This window comes from Bombus affinis, chromosome 6 (assembly GCF_024516045.1).
Source record: "Bombus affinis isolate iyBomAffi1 chromosome 6, iyBomAffi1.2, whole genome shotgun sequence".
NCBI classification, from domain to species: domain Eukaryota; kingdom Metazoa; phylum Arthropoda; class Insecta; order Hymenoptera; family Apidae; genus Bombus; species Bombus affinis.
The window spans coordinates 16370912-16396214 of NC_066349.1; the positions used below are offsets into that span (position 1 = coordinate 16370912).

Below are 25303 nucleotides of genomic sequence, written 5' to 3' on the forward strand. Positions count from 1 at the left end.
AAGATTGCCATCAGCTCTGTTTGATTCCTGGTAAATCTATGAACGTACTCGTAAGCTGTGAGATTTCGATTTATCGCGAATATTCTACAATTAATTCTGTTGCTCTTGAAACGGAGCGTTTCGTGACTGCAGGAAGGTTCAAGGTCTTCTTCGAACTTTTCGTCGTAATATTCTTTTTCCTTCGAGTCGACGGTGTTGGCGTCTGCTTTCTCGCGTTTTAGCGTTTCGGCGTTCGGTTTGTAACGCGTTTTGCCATCGCTTGTTACTTCGAATACGTTGCCAAAGACGTCAGTGGTGGTGAATATGACGGCTGATGACTCGGAAGGGAAGAAATTGTACGTGGAAGTAGATTGGTTGCCGCAATTGGTGCATGTATTGCCTTTGAACGATAGATCGTCTTCGTTGATCTAGTAAAAGTGTATTTTCTTGTAAAATAATATAATTAGTAGCGTGTGGATTTTGGCACATTCATCTGAAATTCGAAGGTGTCAAAATACACAAGAATAATAATTTATAGCAACGTATCAATATACAACGTAGGGAAATATATTAAACGTTGAAGGTATAATCACTAAAATAATTTCCTGCCTAGATTCTATCTTTCTAATTATCTTCGTAGAAGTGGCTGCAGGCGAGTCAATTTTCTATCGCTAGTTAAAGAGATTGAAGTATAGACACTTTCGTTTTGTAGGAATTATCGGGAAAATGTTATCATCGGCAGCTTGCCGATCAGCAAATTAAACAATTATGAAAATGAAACTATTTATACAGTGGATATGGAATTGTAGAATTACCAGATAGTAAAATTATAGAATTGTAAAAGTGTGAAACTTTCCTTACTGAATATATCCATGAAAGGTTACGAGACTCGCCATTCTAAGGAACCTTTTATCGACTCTAAAATACGATTTTAATCGCAATTTCTCGCAAAGGCCGAGGAGTACCGGAAGTGCTATTAGAGTCACACGGGAGGTAGATATCCGTTTTCCAACGAATCTCATCTAACAGGTTTTGATTACCTTTAGATTAACTCCGTCCGCCATCGAAACTTCGTAATGACCTCTTCTCGATATGCTGACTCGAAGATCGTCCGGCATCGATAAAGTGCAGTTAACTGCTGACTGATCGTAGAACACGGTGGCATAGTTCTTGTGTTCCATGCGACACGTCAACAAGACGGAGACGAAACTGTCCCTGATCAATAGCTCGTTTATTTTCTTCTGGTAATCCGCGTTCACTTTCGGCAAAGAAGCTTCATCGACGTATTTCAGATTCGATAACGACGGATCGATGTAGTGCTGCTGCTCGTCTTCCTTTATTCCATCAGAAACGAAGTATAGGAGAATTTCTTCCTCGGTCCAGTCACACATCACTGGCTCCTTTTCTATAGTGTAGCCAATCGTGATACGCGTACCGTCTAGAACCGAGCTTTGAATTATACCAGACCTTTACGCCATAGGAATCTTTCTATAAAACTTTCAAAACCGTTCTACCATGCGATAATCGTTTCTGTTATTTCCTTTCCCGACGTAATATTATCGGTTTTGTACGCGATAAAATTGTCAATTGAAAATACGAAAATACCTCGCCTTCACGCTGATAACCAGGTAAAATGTTCCCAAAGCTTTCTTAATAAAATATAGTAAAAGTAAAAGATGCATTAATATCATGAGAGAGAGAGAGAGAGAGGCAGATTTTTTGTTTCGATAATAAAATGGATCATTGAAAAAATTACTGCAGGCTAGTAGACAAAATTGGTAATTCATCAAATTGGGTAAGTCATTTTCTCTGGGAAAAATTATGCGAATAGCAATAAAAGAACGTGGATCTATCAAGTCAGGGTTGGTGTTTCAAGAATTTCAATTATTTGTAATTATTTGTTTTTACGCGTGTGGAACCTTGAACGTGTTCTATGTATTAGTTCAATTCGATGTTACAATTTTAAAATACTCTGACTCGCTTCAGTGTATCGATGGATCTAATGACACTTCCTGATCACTTCGGTTTCTGTTTCATTAGAAACAGCTGAGAATGTGGTTATATTAGTTGAAATTCGTATTTACTGGACACATATCATGTGTGTCAAGAGCCAAGAACCAGAAAGAAAATGAAGTAACATTCCTTTCGACATTACATGTTTCGTTTTTCACTCTACTCGGAACAAATATATATGCGTTACAAGTAACTAAATAACGAATTCGCGAGCAATCGCAGCCAATTTAAGAGATAATGAATTTAAAAGTACTTGAGGCTATCACGGTTATGTTAAGATCGATGTTGTTGTGGAGCAAACTTTCTGGAAACTCGTTCCACGAAAGAATTTGCTTTACCCAACTGACAACGCAGCCAAAAAACTTTCATAATCAGATTACAATCTCTATGATACGATATTAATTTGTTAATAATATTATTAATCATTAATCGAGAAAAAAATTCAATCACTGACGAAATGAATATAAAAATGAGAAAAGAGTACAGTATAATGTGTGTGTGTGTGTGTGTGTGTAAAAGAGTAACGATCACGTTATAAAGATATAGTTGAAAAATTCGAGCGTTTCTATTCATAAAGCTATGAAAGTCAAGGAACGTTCGATACAGGAAAGCTGCTAGTCACGTTCGCTTGAAACCAGTTTCCCAGCGGTAAAATTTTTTATTTGATTCTATGGCTTCCCACGAGCCATTTATAAATAAAACAAAATGAGTCACCTGGCTCTCGAACGTACATACTAATACTTTTGATACAGAAAAGTGTGCGTATCGAGTTTAGACGGATTAAAAAAAAAAAATGATCGATAACGAGGTTCGTTACGAGTTTCTTTGCCTCTGATGAAAAAAGAATTAAAAGGCAGTAGAATCATTACGTTAAAGTGTTATCGACGCGCTTTACTTCTCGTAGTAGTTGGTCAAACGTTTGTAGGAACTGCATTCAACCGAGCAAATAAAATACAGGCGAAGATGAGGAAAGTTCGGACGAAAGTTTATGAACTTGACTTTCGCATAGGTTACGAAAATGTTTTGTACAACGCAACCGTGAACCGTGAACATGATTTTCCAGCGCTGCACAAGATAAATATTTGTCGCTGCGACGTTTGATAACGTTAAATCATAAGGCAGAGTGTTTAACAAAATTGCAGGGTACACAGCAACGCGGATCGGTATCGGACTGTTAAAATCATTCTGTTTGTCATCGAAGATAAAAGAGCAATCAAATGTTTAACAACGCTGAGTTTTTGGATTACAGAGAGCTAGTTTGCCATTTACTTTTTGCTCGAAATTTATCGATTCTGTGGTGTCATTCTCAGTTTATTTTTCAACTCGCTAAAAGTTTAGAAAGGTATTTTACGAACATGGATTCTTTTGACTTTAAGCTTTTGTTAACACGATAGAAATATACTATAAAATGAGATGTCGTATACGAGTGACACTTTATCGAGAGGATGTTTTTTTACTGTGTATTTTGATGGAATCGTATCTTTTGGATTAATTAAGATATTGATGTGAAAATTTCAGAATAGAATTTAGAGATTTTGATTATTATATCTACGTTATTCAAATTAGATATCGTCGTTCTAGTTCTTAACCGTAGTTCTTAACTATAAACTTAAAGTTTATGAAATTCAATGTCATTGTGTGTGCGCTTAGGACTGAATATTTAATTAATAGAATTAATGTGTAAAAGAACTAAATGTTTATTCCAAGTAGAATTTTCATAATATTAGCATGAATTTTTATTCTTTATACCAATCAGATTACATTTTTTTTTAAATAGAGTTCGAACAGTTAAGAACTAGGGCGACGATATGTAGGTCACAGGTGAAAATCACGATAAGTCATACTTTCTATCTTTTATCGATGTTCTATATTCCATAGAATTCTATAGAAGAGGAATTTTTAAACGCGATATGTCGTCAACCATTTTCACATCAAAACCATCTTTTAATTAATCAGCTTCTCTTAATTAAGCCAAGCTTTCCTTCAAAACATTTCGAATTTCATACATTTCGTTTGTATCTTCGAATGTATCAGATTCTTCCTTTCTTCTATTATTTCACGTCGAAAGCGATGCAAAAGTAAAAAGGTCAGTAAAAATGGACTCGTCATACTTTTCCCGTGTCATCTTTATATTACTCGTAATACTTGCGATGTAATTATTTCACGATAGACCAATTAGAGTGTCTCGTCGTTGAAGAGTTAATATTCGACGACAGAATAAATTGATAAATTCTTAGTAAGAAGAGAAAAGTTTCAGAATGAAAGATGACAACAGGTATAGACTTGATCGTTACGTTTATTATCGAACGCTTACGTAACTTCTCGAAGGTTTTATCCGATTTAGATGTATCGATCTCATTAAACGAAATATAATAGCGCGCAGAAATCGGAACCCGCCCCACAAAGTGGCAGATACGCTGAAACGTACCTGGGTATCTGACGATCAATTCTCCATTGGAATTCAGCAACATGTTGGTACCGTCGGCGCGACGCGTGAATTTCTCGTCGACCTCGTAGTCTGACGCTATTCTCACGAGTAATCGATGCTGTTCACTTACGATCAAGTCGTCTAGCACCTCGTACAGCCCACCGTCGTCATTCAACACTGTGTACCGTGACACTTTGACCGTGTTGCCCATCGTTGACAGAACGTCGTCACGATCCTGAAGGCAAGTCATGTTCCCATCAACGAAGACCAAGACATGTTTGAATGCTTGCGATCGCGTTACGATTTCAATGTAATACGGGAAATTGTTGTTTCTGTCTGGCAATTAATTCAAGCTTGATCAATTCAACATTCGATCAATAGGAAAGAAACGATCGAAAGAGGAACATTTTATTTGTTATCGTTTAATTACGTTTCTTTGCATTTGTTTGTGATTTTTGCTCTCTAGGAGCACATCATCGAACAGCTTTAATTATCAGGGAGATTATTTAAAAAGGAAGACGAAGAATATTATTTTTCTTTATTTTTCATGATCTTTGGAAAAAATTTTTATTAATCGTACTATCAGCGAGATTCGTCCTTGCGAATGTCCAACTATTAAAATATCTTTGTTCATTGAGTAGGCATTGATGGATTTTAAAGCGATCGATTAACTTTTTTAAAATTACGTTCATATATTTCGTATTAAATAATAAAAGAAATGATATATTTTATTTTCTCATTGATCGTGCAATTAGTTTATGCATTCCAGTATAAACGACCAAGTGTCGATGCGTTAAACGTTTCCCACGAGTTGAATTCTTGTCGTATTAGATCAGATCGGACTCGTTCGTGGGTTAAAACGAAATTTAACGGGTACTTGACTCACCATCGTTAAATTCTGCTGTGCAGACACAGAATCTACCTCGTCCGCTTCGAGCAACCGAGACTTGAAGCCAGTCATTGGCTTTCTCTTGATTTTAGATAGAACCTTCGGCTCTTTCGGTCTGTCGCCTTTAAAAGTGGAATACGGATACATTTTCAAGGCTCGTCTCAATTCACAAAACTTAAAACAATATTCGGAATACGCGTTAAAACAGATAAAAGTCAACGGTAATCCTGAAATAGAATGCATAAATTTGTAAATTACAGTAGAACGCCGATTATCCGAACTAATTGGCAGACAAATCTGTCCGGGCAAGAGGTTTTTCGGATGATCGGTCCGAAACAACCATGGACGTGTCATAATTCAACTAGAAAATAAACTTTGGAGAATAAATTTTCCAAATATGAATGTTTATTACGCGAAAGAATACACACTCAGTAAGAGAAATGCGATACAAAGAGTAAGTTAAACGCTTTTAAATCCCGCCAAGTTGCGCAGTTCCTCTGACACGAACATTTGTACAGTATCCATTTCTTTTCGACGTTTTGCCCATTGCAATGCGATATTCAAAGCGTTTTCAGCTTCGCTGTGTGTTAGAATACCGCACCGGTTAATACCACATTCCGTCACATCTTCTTTTGTATAAACATTACTGGATAAAATAATATGGCCGTGAGTCGTACTTTTATATCCTGGATTATTTTTATCTATATTTAATTATTTCTGTATATCGTGATTATTACAATCTTTGAATGCATATCTACATATTGCGTGCCAAAATTTCCAATTCGCCATTGGTTCCAATTTGTCTCACATTAGCATATGCGCCATTGCACAGTCTGTTCCATGCTCGTTTAAGCGTAGCTACGTGTGTCATTATGTTACACGTTAACTTTTCCCATGCCTTGTTCAACACATAAATGCGATCCTTTGAATCAAGCTTCTTACAAAATTGTAAGACCCTCGCGTTGTTGTCGTCAGCGATTAACAAACATCGTAATAAATTCTTTCGGTAATATCTCTCGAGAGATTCAATAATTAATTGGTCCACTGGACGAAGCTCTGATGTTACGATACATCGGGAGATAACGAAAGATGTCTATCATTTCGCTTTCAAATTGTAGAAGTTGCGCGGAAAATTGCCCGTCTCGTCACAGTTATAAATACGATCTTAATCTTAACCCTTTTCTTTCGCAAGAATTATTAAAAATTTGAAGAAATTCTCTAGCCGTGGAACTGTCAGCGGATAATTTTCCTTCTGCAAGGTCGAGTTTACGTGTTCCATATCTTAATTCAAATCGTTTTAGCCAACCAGTAGGTGCTTTAAAACTTCTATTATTGCCTAACTTCGTATTCGATTCAACAGCTTCCTCTTGAATTAATGGACCTGAAGATGCTGTACCAGTGCTTCGTTTTTGTAAGATCCGTTTGTACATAGACCGATCTAATTTATCATTCTTTGATATTTTCAAACTTCCACGGAGACCAAGTTGCTTTCATACAAGTTCTTCCGAAGTTGAAATAATTTTGATTCGCTGTCTTTAATGTCGTTAATTACAGATTTTCCAGCATCGTGTTCTGCGATTAAATTACACGCACTTTCATCCTTTTTTTAAAGGTTCAACGGTATTTGATTTATCTTGTACTGACAAAACCATTCTTTTCTTTTCATGGTATATGTAAAATCTGTACGTACGCGTTACATTCAGACTCAGAGAGATTTGAGGCAGCAAGAACACGTGTATAAAAATGCAAGCATTGTTTAAACATCAACAGATATTTAGTTTAAACGTGTACTTTGTACATACGTGTTTACGCAAATGAATCATCCTGTATTCGAATAATCGGCGTTCTGCTCTATTATAAACGATACATTTTATTTTTGCTTTGATATTTTTCAAAAAGCATTGCAAATACCTGAACCATTTTTTGGGAAGTTGACCTGCTCATCGTAATTTTCGTGTCGCTCGACTTGAAGCTCCTCGAAAGCTATACAATTGACGATTACTCCGTTAGGACGAAGGACTGTTACTCTGCCATCGTCCAGATATTTTAGAACAGTGCCATTTCTCAGAAATCTTCTGCAAATTTCACGATCACCTTCGGGGTTGACGTATCCCTTTGGTATGTAGGACTGTTTAATGTAATATGGATTATCCGGACCGTCACCGATGATTGGTTCTATCAGTAATCCCGTCGGCCACGAGATTCTTTGCTCGACGTTCATGTCTTGCCAGGTGTGAAAACGATTCTTTGACGCATCTAGTGCAAATTTATCAAATAATTAATTATGGGAGATGACAAAAATATCGTGAAAAATATCGCAAAGATATTGGGTTGGCAACCAAGTCAGGTTACGAGGCGAAAAAAGGAATGTTTTCGATATTATAATATTTCCATTGTATATGAAAACTGCAATATTTATTTTCAAACGAGCTGCAAAATACAGCAAAGAAATATTTAATTTTGGAAAATTTGATCGTTTAGTAAAACTATTTTTAAAGTTAGGAAATAGAAGTTGCACGTGAATCATTCTTTTGTAAATTAACTCTACTAGAAATTGTTATAGAATATGAGATGGAACAATTCATGTAAGCGTACGATGAAATCTGGTACGCTTACACGGTTGCAAAGTTTGTTGCGTAGCGGCATACAAGCTGCATGTTAATCAAAACTTGATTCAAACGTCACTTGCATAGTGTCTTTTGCAGCTACTCCTACGATATTAATTTATCTCGTAAAAGGTACGTACGTCACGGTGCACAGGGTGAAATTTAACAAGGAATATATTCACCAAGTCACTGTGATCGACATTGTCTTTCGTCGGTAACTTTTTAAGATTTTCATTTTAATTAATTGAATTAATTCGTTTCAATTCATTCGCCTCGTACAAGTGTCGAATCTTTTGATCCTATTATGCGCTTGAAGCTCATTATCGGACTGTAGATATTTATGCGAATTCACATTTTTATGAAGATAATTAAAAAACCAGAGTCCAGCAACGAGTTTGTTTCATTTTCTAAATATTGTAACTAGTACTATATATTTGATATTTTATACATTTTTGCATATTATGTGCAGTTTTGTGCTTTTAGATCGCCCACAAATGCATAAAACTTCACATTCCGTATACTTTTAAAATACCCAAATAATTCAATTCGTCGGTTTAAAAAGGAAGGGGAAATTTCTAAAATATTTGACTCTTACGTGAGGACGCCAGCATCTTCTGAAAAGCAAGGATAATACCGATTCTACTCGTTACGTGGAATATCTCGTTCGTTTCAGGACCATCGATTCTATGAAACAATCGTAAACTGTATCCGTGCAGAGTAACCGTGATTCGTAAGTTCTTGGACTTGTAAAGCCAATCGTCTATTTCTACTTGTACCAAAGTATCGTCGGCCGAGTAAAACGTTTTCTTGCGATTTGTCACTTGTACACGTAATCTCTCAAGATCATAACCTACGAAATCATAAACTGGTTCCCTCTCGGTATCAGGTGGGGCCAGTGACACTTTCCCAGTAATCAATGGAGAGATTTCATCGGCGATTGACTTCTTCGAACTGATCCTTCGACTGGACGATTTGTCGTTCCTCTTTTTGCCTTCCTTAGGGCTCTTCTTTCTCTTTTTTGCGGCGTTCGTCATTTCTTCTACAGGAGTAAGGGGCGATACATCTACGAAAGAAGATTCTATTGGCGTCACAGATTTGATTACTATTGTATTTCTCATACTGGAACCGTAAGACCGTCGAAAAGAAATATCTTTGGAAACTATTATATCCGATACCGAGATAGCTTGATCAAGCAAATATTGAATTTGAAACGAAAGAATACCAAACAGCTGCTAATATCGGAATTGTTAAAATTGCACAGTTTGCTTAATCGAAAGAACAGGATCGCGTTGTTGACACACATATTACATATACATATTTGTATATGATATAAAATACGCAAAGTGTATGTTCGATGAACGGATTAAAGAAGACCTGGAGATTGAGTCGCAAGGATAGAACGTCCTCTTACCGACATCTAAACTACTTTTTTGCCTATCAAGATCCCTGCTGGCTTCCGAATCTTTTGCTTTTAGTGTCCCAGGGAGAATGAAGTCCTCGTCACGGAACAGCATCGTCTCCTCGTATATCTCGGCACTTTTTCTCATCAATCTTTCCATGGACTTGGCCGTCTGCAATCTGTACAGCTCCTCCTCCCGACGTAGCCAATCCTTCTCCTCGGGCACTACGTATTTGCAGAAATCACGAAGTCGGACCGGCGTCCGAATGCTAGACATTCTTTCCTCGGTGCTTACTCCATTGATTTTCCACTTGTTACAGAAACACAGCAACAGAGAGTCGGTAGGTTCGAAGTATCGGAGATCGACGCGATCGAACGCAAGGAGACACTCGTAAAGAAACTGTAGAAAAATTGCCTCCGATAATAGTTCGACGTCGCTGAAATCTTCGAGACGAGCTCTATCCAATACTCTTGTCTTGAACACGTTCTTTTCCAAATAACCCGGGACTAATAATTCACGAGGGTCTATCAGGTCGAACAGCGGCGAACACTCGACGATATCTGGAACGATTTTCCCGTAATCGATGTTACCATCGCTGAGAAAATGGAGTTCCGGCGTCAATTTCGAGGTTAGGCTCGGCAAAGATTTGCTACGTTTCGGTGAGGCCGCGAAGGCTTCGTTTCGCATCGTCTCGTTCAAATCTTCTTTCCTTTTTATACCTTTTATACTTTCTAGCGTATCTGAATCTTTGGTTTTACACTCTAACGATCGAAATATCATTCTGTCGAACATTAATACGTGCAAATAATGTCGAACCTCTTCGTCGCTTATCTCCGCGTCGAAATAACGTCGAATGTTATCGATGTGACGGGCGTATTCGTTCAATTTTTTCTCAGAGATTTCCTCCTTTCGACGAAAACTCGCGATCATTGGATGCCGGAAAATGGGCAAAATGTTGTCGATCAAATCTGTCAGGTTTCGCATCACTGGAATCGCACAGTCATCGAGAAGACGAATGGCCTCCAGCAGACTATCTCCGTGAAGGATTAGTTCAATGTCAGCCGGGGTTTGTCCACCATCAATGTTGTATTCCACGTCATCGAGGTCGTATTTAATATTCAGCATGTCCATTTTTTCTTCGACGAACGAGACGAGGGACTGACTTGTCATTTCCGCTTTCGTTTTCGTCTCTACGTCGTGCTACGCATAATTGGAAAATATTACCTTTTCGCTACAAATTTCGTAAAACTTTCTTCTTCGCTCAGATTAAATCATTTATATCGTGATCTGCATATTCCGCGATACGAAATATTCCATAATACAAAATTCGTACGATGGAATTTACAGAAAATTAAATTTTTTCTATCGTTTAATTTCGGAATTAATACATTTCAGTTAACCGTGGTCCGCGAATGCAGTTTGCATATTTAATTTTTTACGCGAGCCGTACAAATAATTACAAAAAAAGGTATGAAACTTATCAGCTTACTTCTTGAACTATCTTTGCATCCCCTTTCTCGTCGATGGAATTTTCCACCGTTATTCTTTCCTCATTCGCTTCAACTTGCGTCAATATCGCAAACAATATCAGCGGAACTGAAACGCACTCTGGAGGAAACGCATCCAGCATGGTCTCATAAACTTCCGTATTCGCTTTCTTCGTACTTTCACCGACGATACCCTTCTCCACTTCCATGCTTTTCAAATAGTTACCATGCTGTCTATAAAGATCGTAAAAATCGTATACGATATACGACACTCTGTCGTACATGTCCTTCTTCAGAGCTTCATACTGCTCCTTATTTGAAGTTTCTGGCAGCAGCGGTGGACAAAATATGAGGAAACCGATATCGCAATATTCTTGGTACGCTTCAGGATCCATCGATCGTTTCTTCACTTTCGTCCAAAAGTTAAACAACCTAATCTTACTGACACTATATTCTTCTAGAAAATATAATTTTCTACTTTCTGTCGATTCCTCTTCGACATCTTCGTACTGTACGAGATCCAATTGTTCGTTCGGTCGTTTGATTTGCATCATGCAACTTAACGGCACGCCAACGTTTATCAAATGTTGTGGTAGATCCGGATCGTGGAAGCCCGTGAGAATTATGTAAAGATTTGGTCCATTCGCGGGGGCATCGTCGACGTAAACAGCATCTCGCCATTCTTCGCCGCGTTTTCGCAGTTTCGTGTTCGCCTTTCTGTTGAATATTTCCGGATCCAATTTCTTCGTGCCTGGCTGCGCTCCTGTCGAGACGATCATTTCAATTTGGACAATTTACAGAAGTCGATCCCATTCCCCTTGCCATCGAAGACCACAGAAGAACAACACGACAAGTTCATTTTTCTTAATTTCTTGACTTCGATGGCACTCGTTACGCTCACGAATATGACTTTCCTGAAAACAGGTGACGAATCCATGAAATTTTATAAACGATCAAGCGAAGAATTCGAAGAAATCGATTGCTGCAGTTTTAAAATTGTTTATCGTGTTTTCCGCCCTGTGATCTTCGATTGCTTTCGTTCCATCCACGTTGTTTTAGAAAAATTAGAAGAGAATTTAAAATTGTAGCGGCATGCGAGTTACATGACAATTCAACTCATGTTGTTATCTTGCCTCGGGACATTGACACCGCCTCCACGCACGAAACGTAACGTAAAGACGAATTTGAATTTTCCGACTCTCCCCCGACCTACTATACTAATTTATTATTTTAAATATATTCGGCGGTTTCAACAACGAGCAATCTCGTCCAATAAACCTCGCGGTCAAACAATCTACACAAGTCCTCTACAAAACCGAGCCAGCATCAAGATTTATTTTCTTCCTTAAATATTACAACAAGTACTTCACTTTGAATATTTGTTGTATTTCGGTATGTTACGCGCAGTTTTTACATCGTTGCATCTTTAAATTTTCCATAAATGATCAATTTTACTGTATTAAGAAAACACGAATGACCCTATTATCGAATCTAACCCTTAATTCTACTCAAATTACTTCATATCAGAATTTTATCGCCATAATTAGAATGGCAACGCACTTATCGTCTCGTCAGTCGCTAATAACTTTCCCCATAGACGTTAGGGGCGTCATTTTGCACGCGAGCTACTAAAGCCGATTCGCCTACCCCAGTCTGCAACTGTCTGTATAATCCAATACTCCTCGTCTATCTCTCGCTCCAGGTCAGCTAGCCTTTCCACTATACCGATGCTCTCCTCCCTGGCACGATATATTAAGTACTTGATGATCCGTGCCATCAGCCAGCTTGGTAGCGCGTCGTTCTCCTCGTTCAAAACCTTGTTCGCGTAATGACAAACGCCCTGAATCGTTGGACATTTATCCAGGCTCTGCTTCGACAACGTTCTCACGCTGGCCAGCGTTTTCTGACAGCACAGAGAGTAAATGGCTTTCCGCCTACCCTCTTCAGCGGCCACGTCGAAAAGCGACACGCACCTCGAGTGCTCGGTAATCGTCTCGACCATCATGGTCACGATGCACCACCACTTCTCGTCGTTGATCGAAATCGCCTCCAAAGGCTTCCGCCACGCGTCCTCGTCGATCTGCTTCCTTCCTTTGCTCGAAGCTTCGGAATTTGGCGATTTCTTGCTTCTTCGCATCTTTCGGCAATTTTTATACGTTAACCTAGATTTTATTTTCTGTCAACTTTTCACACGGTTATATATATTTCATCGGTTATCGAACAATCGATACTTTATATTCGTAGGAAGAGTGAAACAAGGAGCATGAAGTTTATCGATATAATACAATACGTGTATTTTTACGTAAAGGAAATATAGGTAAATTTAATAAATAAATAAGCGACAGTCAAGTTTCGTTATTTACGGCCTATTCACGTGAAAATGTAAATATTAATTTCAATTAATTATTAAATAATCCTATACTACAAGAATATTTCACGAATGAGACTTAACCCTTTGCGCTTTAATGTCGAGTGTGATTCTACATTAATTTTTATCTCAGGAGTTTCTTTGTCGAGTCCCATTCGGCATTCTTTCAGTCCCACCTATTTTTGTGAAACGTGCGAAAGAAAACCAGGATTGGGAAATTGTTTCAAGATATATCATACACTTAAAAATTACAAAATACAACAATAGTGCGAATAAAATTGATATTTAAGTGAATTTCCTTCTTCCTTTATTTATCTAAATTATCTTATTTTTTAGTTAAAGTAAATTTCCAATAAAACGCTTAAAAGCGTTGGCAGCTGCTGTTAACGAAATTGAAATAAAATTCGCAGTGCAAAGTGTTAAGCGTATAACATTGGTGCTAGTTCCACTTGACTTTATTGATATTTACTTGTATTTGTTCTATGTCCAAGCGATATGTGTCTATTAACGACAACGAGGAAGATCGAAAGTATCGTAAGAATAAAAGTTGTATGCTTCACGGGATAAACTATAAGAAAAATACGGGATTGTATACTTTTAGAATGATACATGCGTTAGTGGCAGGTGGTCCGATGCCGAGCAGTGTGAACATGACGGCTTCTGGTTTCGGACAGTTCGGGTTTCATTTTCGGTCTCTTCTCGTCCACGTCAGGTTGATTTAAAGCTGATTTACACAGCACGTCAACCTGTAAACGGCGCGATGCAAGAGTGACAAAACGTTGTCTAAACTGCGCTAAAATCGACTACAGTCGTATCGTCGACAAATCTGCTCCGTTTGGAATCGATACGAGGAATTTACGTAGCGATATTTTTTTAAACTGCGAAACACTCTAATGATTTATTTCCGCTAGAAAATGGAAAATTCTTACGAATAACACATTCGTGGTATTTCACGCGTAATTCGAACAGTTTGTTATTAAGAAACCATACATATTGCTATACAATATAGAAATTATATTATATTACATTTTATCGATTTATTTCGATATCCATCCAGTGGTGTACGCTATGAACGCCAATCGCAATGAACATCACGAACAGTAACGCGATAAACAATTTAAAAATTCGATAATCGATTCCATGTTATCGAGGTTGTTGTTTTAATTCGTTATGTAATGAAATACGCATTTTTGCATCTTGTTCCGCGTTTCAAAAGTGATTCTTCGTTCGATCGTTTGCAAAATTTGATGAATTTATCGATCGTCGCCTATTTTCAGAAAATTTATATTTACGAATCGTCATGTCCTTTTCGCATACTCTTCGATTAACGATCACCGATCTGTGGAAAATGCGATAATACAAATGTTGGTTTATTTCAATTTACAATAACAAGCATTTAGTCCTTGTACCTGTCCGTATGCTAATTAGATTGCGTTACACAAACTATGCGAGCGCCGATAAAAAACTTTATGACAGAATAAGGAATAAAATAAAGTAGGAACGATATAGTGCGGCAAATAAAAATGTAAAATAATATTTTATATTTCACCGTGTGAAAGCTACCGGTGTACGAGCATATTAATCCACACGTCCAGCTACAGATTAAACACGTGCAAGCTACTTATACTACAGCTCATGGATGTATGGATACCTACTTCAACAGATTTGTGGGAGTACGTAGTATGTAAATTTTGCAAAAATATGAATTTTACGAATTAGTGACTACGATTTGTTAAAAAAATGTCACGACTCGATGTAATTGAGTCTTACGTTAAGAGAACATCGAAACGATCGAGCGTACAGTTCGAAGACTAAAAGTGAAGAATTACAAAAATAATATTCGATCTATGAAAAAATAACTCTTTCGTAAACTTCAAAATAGTTTCTCGCTTTTTCTGTAAACTTTGTTTCGATCTTCGGTATTAGATATGAACGATCGTCGATGAAAAATGTGCGCTGAATATTTATGAATCTGCTTTAGGAAAAGTAACATGGGGATGCTTGTCAGTCGTTTGATACCAAATATCAGACACCATCTTGAATCGTAATTGATATCCTTCGCTCGACGGGGCAGCGTTCGTTAATTAACAAAGTTAATGTCACGGAATAGCGTACACGTAACGAGGATTTAACGAGGTAAATCCGAAATTGGTAGAACAAAGCGAAGGGGTGCGCGAGCCATCGTTCGGTTGTTAATATTCGGGGAGATGGCAGAGCGACAGGACACGTACTGCTCGTGATTCTAACGATTTTTCACTTGAAACGGTGATTTCGTGACGCGGACTCGCGCGTAACTCGTTACGTTTGATATCTATCTACACGAGCCGTGTAGCTGACAGGAAAATTACACTAACTCACCAAAGTATTTCAACGTTTATTACATTTTACGAAAGTGTTTCCTAGGGCCCACACAATCCATTTTTAACACCTTTCTACGTACAATTTATATAACTAGTATAATATGCATGTTGTACACGTAAATAAATCATAATGATATATAAAATTGTCCTACGGAATATTTAGGCTCTGCATATTTTCTACCTCTCGCGTACATTTTCAGGTTTCTTCCAAAATCTGTCAAGATGATCGTGATAGGTGTCGTAATAACGTTAATGAAAATTTAAAATGTTTCCTAGAATGCACATCATATATTCGCATGTATCGATCATACGCATCGTAAAATCTATGTACAAGTGTTCCAATACTTGGGTGAGCTGACGCGCCAGTTGCGACTGGGTCAAGACTCCGCGGGCCCGCCATAAAATACTGCGTTCATTAATTAATTCGTCGGTGAAATATCGCAGCGATACGTCACGCGACAAGTTGGCCCGAATCTCGCGACAGTTTTGTTAATGGACAACGTTCTCTGCCGTAGCTGTCGTGTTCGCAGATCCATTAAACAGGTCGCGAGAGCGCGCGGGAATTCAATGAAAAGAACGCCGGATCGTTGTCTTTTCCCTGTGGACCGAACGACACGCGGAAACAGCAAAAACGAAGAGAGACAGAGAGCCGATGCGCTCGTAACGATTATGAAAACGACCGGCAGTCGCGGAATCAACTGCGAATCTCGTCCCAGAGGAAGAAAAAAGGAATGGATCCGCTGTGAAAACTGCCGCTGATGATGATGACTACGGTGACGATGATGATGATCCCAGTGATTAGGAAATTGAAGATGAGGAACTTTGTACGACCGTGTGTTTCACTTGTCGGCTTTTTCAATTTTCGTGGAACGGTCGCGTGCAGAAATTTCGCGCTGGATCTACCCGCTGAATGGCGACCTGTTTCGCCAACATGTCGTGTTTTCTACGTTCATCTTTTGCCAGACACTAAATGTGAATCCGTGGAATGAGAAAAATTACGCGTTAAAACCGATACTGATAGAACAAAATAAAATTGGACGTTGAATTGGATTTAAAGAAAACCCAGGCGATGAACTCGATTATTCTTGTTACTCGCTCTAATAATACATGTGCATGATTCGTGTCCTTGAATGTAAATTAACACCGATCAATTTCCCGCTAGGTAAATTCAGACGAATCAAGTTTGCCTAAATAGGAACGATTTCCAGCAAATACCTTTCACATGTTTTAAATTCTTTGAACGAAAAACTAATGCGAATGACAATGCATAAATATCCTTTATTATCCTTTATTATTAAATATCTTTTATTAACAACGGAAGATATTTCTGAAGATTCTTTAAACGAAACGACGTATCAAATGATTCTTTGATATTCGGGTACGAAGGGAATCACTGAAAGAATACTGTTGTTTAAGGAATTTCGAAAACTTTTATCTCTGTCTGGAATTTAAGAGCGCAAGCATAAAGTAATATTAATTCTGGAAACTTTATTCCACGTGAGTTTCGGTCGTGCCTAATCCGCAAAAACTCTCGTTTGCGCAAACTTGTTGAAACCAGCTTCGTAAAATGCGAGGCACGAGGACGATTTTAGGTGTGTGCAGAATCTGCCAGCTCTCCGGGCGCGTTAAGGAAAACTTACAAAAGATACGTAACACGGAGCACGTGAAACAGGCTGCATAAAGTGGGATAAAAAGTATAGGAAGACGAGCCAGCAGCGAAGAAAGGGTGTTCGGAATACTTTCGTTGCCTGTGAATCGCCTCAGGGATAAGATTATACGCGTCGAATAGGATCAATTATTAAACAAAGGTTAGACAGAGGAATATTCATGCGAAGAATTTTCATGTAAATTGCTAAATGAAAATTATCACGTTGAATCAAAAGCTGATTCGAACTTTCGTGTATTTTCCAAGCATATTCTTGTTTCCTTTGTTAAGTTCTCTGTTCTCTGTTCTTTCGGGAATCTTCTTGAGAGAAAATTAAATTCGACGTTTAATGGTTTTTAATAGCCTAACGACCGTGAAGAACTTCCAATTTTTTATAGTTTTCTTTTTAAATATTTATGACGGTAATCGCGATTGCTTTAACGGGTTGTCTTACCTTTTGTTTTGAAAAATAGTTTTGTTAGTAAATGCCATTTGCACTCTGTTTCTGCAGTTTCAAATTTCTTTGAATTTTCCAGTTACCAAACTTCCCTTTTGATTAAAACGATTCTCCTCTCACGGTACAAAAATGATAAAGAACTTGCCGGGTGTACTTTCCAACGAACTGCAGATAAAATCTTATTTTATAGGAGCCGAGGTCAAAATCATAACGCAGTTTACTCGTTATCGCGTTAAGGAGAAATGTCACGTAAACGTGACTTGACAAATTAATTTCCAGATTCAGTTTTCCGTAGGAAGTTACGGCGTTTCAAAGTTTCGCGTTAGAGAAAATGTTGAAAGGCGCTTTCCCGAACACGAAGAAGAAGCTTTGTGTATCTCCTTTGTACAGCATACTTATTCTCTTAATGGTTCGAATACCTCACACAGCTTGGTCGAGAACTCTGGCATTCTGGCTTTTCGCGAGTAGCTAACTTTCATGGAAAATAAACCGGCTGTTTAGAAGATAAACTCGGTACATCATCGATCAAGACGCACTGCTGGCGTGCGTATCGGTATTCGCGTTGAAATATTTAAGCGGATGCATCGATGGCGAGCCAAACGGTTTCGTAAATCTCAAAATATCCGGCCCGACTGTTCTAACATTTGCTCGTGTATCTTTAAACTGCGATCTCGTGCAGGGATTTCCTCGCAGCTCGCCAAACATTCGCGACTCCCTATTGAAATTCATCGTTTATCCCGACTCGATTTACCTTGGTGGGGATCGTCAAACGCGCCGCGTCAACACGCCAAAGAGAACGGAGGAAAGAAACTTTGCCATTTATTCCGCCCATCGAAATATCTCGCCGAAACGTCTGAGAAAGTTCCATCGACCGCCCGACACGCTGCGAGTAGCGTCGCGCGCCTAACATCCGAGAGGCGAAGCGACGCTCAGTGGAATCGCGCGGTCGACTCTCATTTCGAGTCGAACGATGCTACGAGCGAAGGGAAAAGAGAAACGGGGCAAAGTTTGGAGAACGATAGCCGGCCGTTTCAGGGAAAAAAGATACAACGAGGCTGGCATTTATCCTACGGAGAGTGCGAAACTCTCAGCCAGAGTAAACAGACCGGGTCACGGTCGAGCCGGTGGGTGGAGGTTGGTTTCGTCTGGCCTTTTCTGTTTGCCTCTGCCGGTACGCATCCCTACACACGGGATATTTCTGTATAACTCGCCACCTCGTCAAACACTTTTGTTCCGACGTTGCCTCCAAGTAATTTTCGTTGGTCCGTTTTCTTGCTCTATCGAAACGATTCGTAAAAAAGTTCGACGCGTAGTTCGAATTGAATGTGAGTGGCAGAGGGGAAAGGAAAGATTAAACGGCGTTGAAGATCGCTAGCTACGAGTACAAGGTAAGATTAAACTCGAACATCACAGACGGATAAATATGTTTTGGATCGATCGAGAGATGCGAATATTTCTGCTACTCTTTCGTTAAGAGTGTTCTTTCCTGTAATGATTTTGCGAAGCAGACAGAAACAGATAGAAACAGTATTAAAAAGATGGATAGAGAGAATAAAAGAGGAGATGTCGGTTCGCTGTCAAGAGAAACAGTCAACGTCTTGACGTATACGATGAATCAGGCGTAAGATGTATCGTAGTGGTAAAACGGCGTTTGTTCCCCTCGTTTCCTCGTGTCACTAATACTTCTTCAACGTGTCAAGCTTTCTTGTACAGATCAAGCGGTAATCGAATTGGATTTAATCGGATCACACGTTGTTTCAAATAATTCGTATCTCGTTCTCTTTTTAACTGCAAGTTTCTTTAAATTTTACGTTTTCCGGTATTCTATTAGGTCGTCCGGAAAGTGTCTTTCTTCCGCAAACGTGTTTTTTAGAACAATGCAGCTTCGTACAAACGTGAAACCAAATGTGTGACATGTCGCGGTGTTTATCTCGACAGAACAAAATGGATCGTACGTAATTCGACAAAATAATATAAAACAAAAGACGTTGTAGTGTTTCCTCATAAAACGAAAGAAACTTTTCGGACAATCTAATATTTGGTTCTATATTTCTCATTCCTTAGAAAAAAAAAAAAAAAAAAAATAAAAAGGAATATTCAGATAGAATATTCGATGAAAAAATCGGCTTATTTTATTCATAAATAAGAAAATTTAATTAATGGTAGAAGGCAACTGCGTATTAATTTTTTTTTTTTTTGGAACAAAGTAGTTTCAAAAGTTTTTATTACAAAAGCAAAGAAAGTCTCATAAAGAAGAAAAAGCAAAAATGGAATAACAGCGAGTATTGTTAATCGAAGCCTAAAGAACGTGTGATTTTCAATTAATTAGCTTCCATCAAAATTTGAAATTTCAACAGAACAAGTAACACCATTCATCGGTGGCACTTAAATCACTCTGTCTGCGTAACGAACAAAAGAACGGAATCTCGCATTCGAAGAGAGCTTAAGTATGCATCTGAGAAAGAGCGGAGCGGTAAATTATTTAAAATGGATTAGGAAGTTTCGTGGAGCGAAGAGAGCGAAGGCGAGAACGTATGCAAGACGATACAGTGTAACGAAGAAGAAGAAGCAAGTCGCGTAAGAGTGATAAATTATTAAATCGGACCGCTTTAATTCCCGGGCGATGTTGAACGATGAGAGGCTGTAGAGTAAATTAAATCAAACAGAAGTAGAGGAGAAGCAGAATAAAGGGTGGAATAAAGGAAAGATCTCGGTGTTTAGAGGCGGACACCGTAAGAGATGCTAGAAGCATATTATTTCGGGGCAGACGTCACACCGTTTGATGCATTACGGCAATATAAATTACACAGTTGCACGGGTTTGAATTAAAGCGAGATACTTGCGCGCGTAGTTAGAATCTTATTCCTCAGAATGGAACGAAAATAGGGAGAAACTCGAGAAAAAAAAAGACTATTTGCTTTGCTTTCGACTGTAGTTCAATTCTGTCGATCAATATCCATTTACTTGAAACTACTTCAAACATTTTTAGTGTCTCATCTGCTCGAAAGAGCCAGGTCTTCGTCGGATCGGTAACTGCATAATTTTACATGGTTATTTAACGCGATGGGAAAACGCGATATAGGTAAAACTTCGTACGAGCCACGATACAACTCGCTGAGAAATAATTTCTCTGTAAATATCCATATGCTCTCGTTTATTGCAACGATACAGCTTGCTTTTCTCTAATTACTCGTGACGCGTTACCTCTACATTCATTTGATGCACGATATTATTGCTTTCGCGTAAAACTTCACTTACGTGTGTGTACCGGTACGAGGTACACGCTTGTGCTTGAAATTTGTTTGACAACCTGTTTCATATTAATTGATTACTTTATTACGATAGTAGGGTATATTTAAAGTAAACGCGTTGCGAAGCAATCAGACAGCGAATTGATAGAAACATTAACCCGTTAATCGGACACAACGAATTAACTCGTTGATCAAACTTTCCTACTCTGCACGTTGCGTTATTATCATATTCTGGCGGAAGTAAATTACGCCGTATTTATTTCACTCGATCGACAGACAATATCCATGCACAAGGATAGCTTCTATTTTCGTAAAATCCAGGCAAATCGAATACGTGGCGTCGATGTGTCTTGCTAGATCTTTGATCCGGGGCTTTGGACGTACGCAATTCCTCTTCTGTGAAGATTACAGTCGTGGAACGTGAACGCGCACGTGGCAAAGAGGCTGAAAGTGTGCAAGTACGTGCGACTTCCGGCTGAAAGCGTCGTAGCTTCCGGAAGTTTTGCCACTTTGCAGATCTTCTGGAAATTAAGCACTCTGAACGAGCTTGTAACGGCAAATACACGCGTCACAGTTGGCTTCATCCCCCCGATTCGCTCTCCGTACTTGCTTCTGGTCTTCGATTTAACTAGGAATTTCCACGCGGCATGTCAATTCGCTTGTTTACAAATTTACTTCGGCATGCGATGGTTTTCAAAAGCGTGTACAACTCCGGTCGCGTCACGCGGATCAAAAGGATTCCGGAAATTCCATGAGTCGCTATTTCCGTGACGATCGCGTTAAAGGATCACGCAACGCAACTTAAGAGATAGAATTTGTCTAATCTGGTTCTCGCGGTAGAATAGGCCGTCCAGCCACGTAAAACCAAACACGCAGTAGAATCGAACGCACGGTAATATACGACACGCGATAGAATCAGACGTAGCGGTACAAGACACGAGAAGCTGATTTTCAGAAACAGTGGATGTAGAGGGAAAGAAGATATATTTCTGACAATGACAGGTAATTCTGTACATCAAATAAATATAGATAAGAATGAATAAAAAATGTTGGATAATACTTCGTATACGTTTCAAGATTATTTTTGACTGTGCTCTAAATAATTAAAGATTAAATTATTTTCTATTCGACCATAGTCTATTGGGCACGTAACGAAAGTAAAGTAAAGAAAAGTTCGATGTTATGTTTGGAAGTAATATTTTATTTACGTTATAGGGAAACTAAAAGCGTAGGTATTTTTGTCTCGAGCATTTCGTTTACTCTGTTCCACTTGAGTAGAAATTTATTTAATCCGTTAAATGTCATAACAAATACTATACACTGAATATTTCACATATTTTTTCACATTACGTACATTCTGTGCATTCTTGCAATTTTATATTTCCTCAAAATATTACGTTCGAAGTAATATTTAAATGTGTGTGATTAAATTATTAGGTTAAAGACATTCGTGTCGCAGTTATGTCCCATCTACCTAATTATTTCAATTGCAAAGATAAATTATCAAAGAAAGCACACTTTATACAAATTAAATTGTCAAACCCGAGGCAATTCTGGGAAATGTACACGGTGTATCTTTACGTGTACTTTGGAAAAGCTGGTTTCCAGAAACTTACGATGTAGGACGAACGTTGAAACTAACCTGTTGAAAACGACGAGAGCTAGAATGAGCCAGAAGGGATGAAATGTCGTACTGACGCGTGTTTCGACGTGCCATTTGTTTAACTTATCGGTACCTGGTATTTTACGTAGAGTGCGAGCCATTTGCAGGACGGAACGAGTCCTTTCCAACGTCTTTTCCCGAGATTTCAACAACGCGACTGCTTTTTCCTCGCCTTCGACGAAAATTACTGTTTTCAGGTTTCCTGAGTTTCGTCGTTAAGTACAGCCTGCACATCCGTGTTATAATGTCGACCGTCTGTGTCCTTGCTGACAGAACTTACAGCTCCAGTAATACGTTTTCCATTACTACTGGTCGAGGCTCGTGAAATGCTCGATTTAACTTCAGCCCGGTGCAACTGGAACGGCAACAAAGAAAAAACAATCAAATCCAAGCCAACTAATGCTTGCTGCACCTTCCTCGAAACAGAGGCCAGAGGATGTGATTTTTGTAATTACCTGCGATGCAATTGCACGTTTAAGTGCCTCGGTAACCACCGTTTATTTGTTCTTTATGGCCTGTTTCGAGGTTGCTTTTACGTTCCAGAGGAAGACATCGAAAGTGGAGTATCGAAATTGAACGATTTATCGAACAAAGATGTTTTGAATGTTTGTAATATTTGGAAATTTTGGTAGAAATTGACGTTTTTCCCGCTCGACTCGAACTCTTCTCTTTGTACTGCCACGCCCGAAATGTATCGTTTGTTTTTCCAAGTTGCGTTAGTTTTTCGTCGCTCATTCGTTGGCGTAGTCGTGCCGCTATGCTCTGGCGACGAAACTGGCGCAACATCGAGTCAACAAATTTAATTAATTCTGATAATTGAGAAGTTTATCAAGTCGGGATCGGCCGGGTGGATCGCGGTCGATGGTTTGGCCTCGAGAGACAGAGATTCGCTAATTTGTCGACAGTTTTGCGAACGTTCCGGCCAGCTATAGAAACGAAAACGAGGCTGACGTTCCAACGTTCGTGCACACCGACCCCCGTCAAGGGGCTTTGCTTTTAATTAAATCATAATGTAGTTTGCAGCTCGTGTATCTGTGCACACACTTCGAAACGCCGCAGCTTCCACGCCTAGCTGTCTTTCTTTTGCTTGTAGGTTTTCCTGTATGGCGTTCTCTCTGTTCGAATATCTCGTGTTGCTTTTGCCAATTTCGTCTGAAGGGGATCGCGAACAAGAGGAGAGAGCACGTCGTTATTCGACTTTAGTTCGAATCTACTGTTTCCGCGGAGACGTCGGTTGTCGTCACGACAATCCCTCGGCATTTCGCTATTGGCATTCTTCCTGACTTTCCTCGTGTTAATAATTAAATCGTCGCTCTACTGCGTCGTTTTAATAAATCAAACTGAGCTACGTATTTCCGAGCTGTGAAGTGGTTATTTCAAAGTAGTTTCTTCTTCTTCGACCGTAACGCTTTATCTCTCGAGTGGTTAAGCGACGAGTCGATTCTTAAAAGAGCACACAAAGTGTCATTTCTACTTTCGTATAAAATCTTTCTGTGTACGATCAATCGGTAGTTTCAATTCTCCGGAAATATATATCTTTCGTTAAAAAATCTAAAAACACGTACACCATATGTACACATACGTATACGTTCTATGGAACACATACATATATGCAACGATGAAAGCCGAACGAACTTTATTACAGAAACCCAATAATTGAGATTCGAAAACATTGAACTTTTGTGCTTGGAACAATCGTGGAACACGTATACGTGATATCAGCTATCGACGTTATGTAACCGTACAATGTAACCATAGAGTAACAACGAACCAATTTAAACCAAGAGATCAGCAAGCGAACTGACCTTTTCGAAATAATTCCGACGAGAAACAATGACGCTGAACGCTTAACCATCGTAACACGTTGAAAAGAGGCGGTCGGTTTGCCGAAAAGTCACTTACCGACAATGGGGCACTCGATCCGAGTTAAACGGTCGTTCATGGCCGACGAGACAGCGGATTAGCGGCTAGGTAATTGCGAAGCGACACGAATGGACGTACGGACGGAAGCGAGCCAGTTTTCGAGCGGTATCTGGGACCTGGATATCGCAGGTAGAAACGATGATAGGTAAGCCAGCGTAATGCGTCGGCCCATTTAGACCAGGAAGTATAATGACAACGTGATGCAGGAGGAGGAAGGAACTAGCTAAGAGGGAGATAACTTCAGCGATGTTCGAAAGCAGGAAAGACGAAGAGAACCGAGAAAAGAGTAAGACAGAAGTGGCAAGGTATCGGAGGGAGAATGAGGCATTAGACGGAGAAAGTAAATGAAACGAAACGAAGCGAAACGAAATTGTGTATGTAGTGTTGTTACATGAATGGGGTTGCATCGTAATTGCGTGAAACGAGGAAGAAAAGCAAAATCGTGGAGAAAGGTCAACGGGAAACTAAAGAACAGCCGAAAGAAGAGAGTCCATCGAGTTTATCGAGAAGGCGATTACCAGGTAGAAGATACGTAGAAAGCGAGAGGAGAATTAGAAGATAGAAACGGACAACGGAAAGGTGAATAAAATAGAACGAAAAGAGGATGAAAGAGGAAATTGACAGAAGTACGGTGTTGGGAGCGCGATCGATTTAGATGGACGATAGTTTGTTTGAGCAAGGCGATGATCCTGTCACGCGATCCCGTAATGTTTCAGCATGTGAATCCGACAAGGACCATTTATTTTCCAGGACGAACCCTGGCCGAGTTCCGTTCCGTATTCAGAGAGTGGCGTTTCATAGCTACGAGTTATAGTTACGAGTTCAAAGCGCAAC

General features: G+C 39.1%; 1 protein-coding gene across 1 annotated transcript; it reads right to left on the minus strand.

Moving 5' to 3' along the window:
• Positions 1 to 966: 966 nt before the first annotated feature.
• LOC126917508 (uncharacterized) lies at positions 967 to 10432 on the minus strand. Its single transcript, XM_050724415.1, has 6 exons — positions 9276 to 10432; positions 8511 to 8993; positions 7210 to 7586; positions 5307 to 5483; positions 4307 to 4655; positions 967 to 1417 (listed from the first exon to the last, which is right to left on the minus strand). The coding sequence occupies exons 1-6, from the start codon at positions 10297 to 10299 to the stop codon at positions 1002 to 1004; spliced, it is 2826 nt and encodes a 941-aa protein (XP_050580372.1). The 5' UTR covers positions 10300 to 10432; the 3' UTR covers positions 967 to 1001.
• Between the last annotated feature and the right edge of the window lie 14871 nt (positions 10433 to 25303).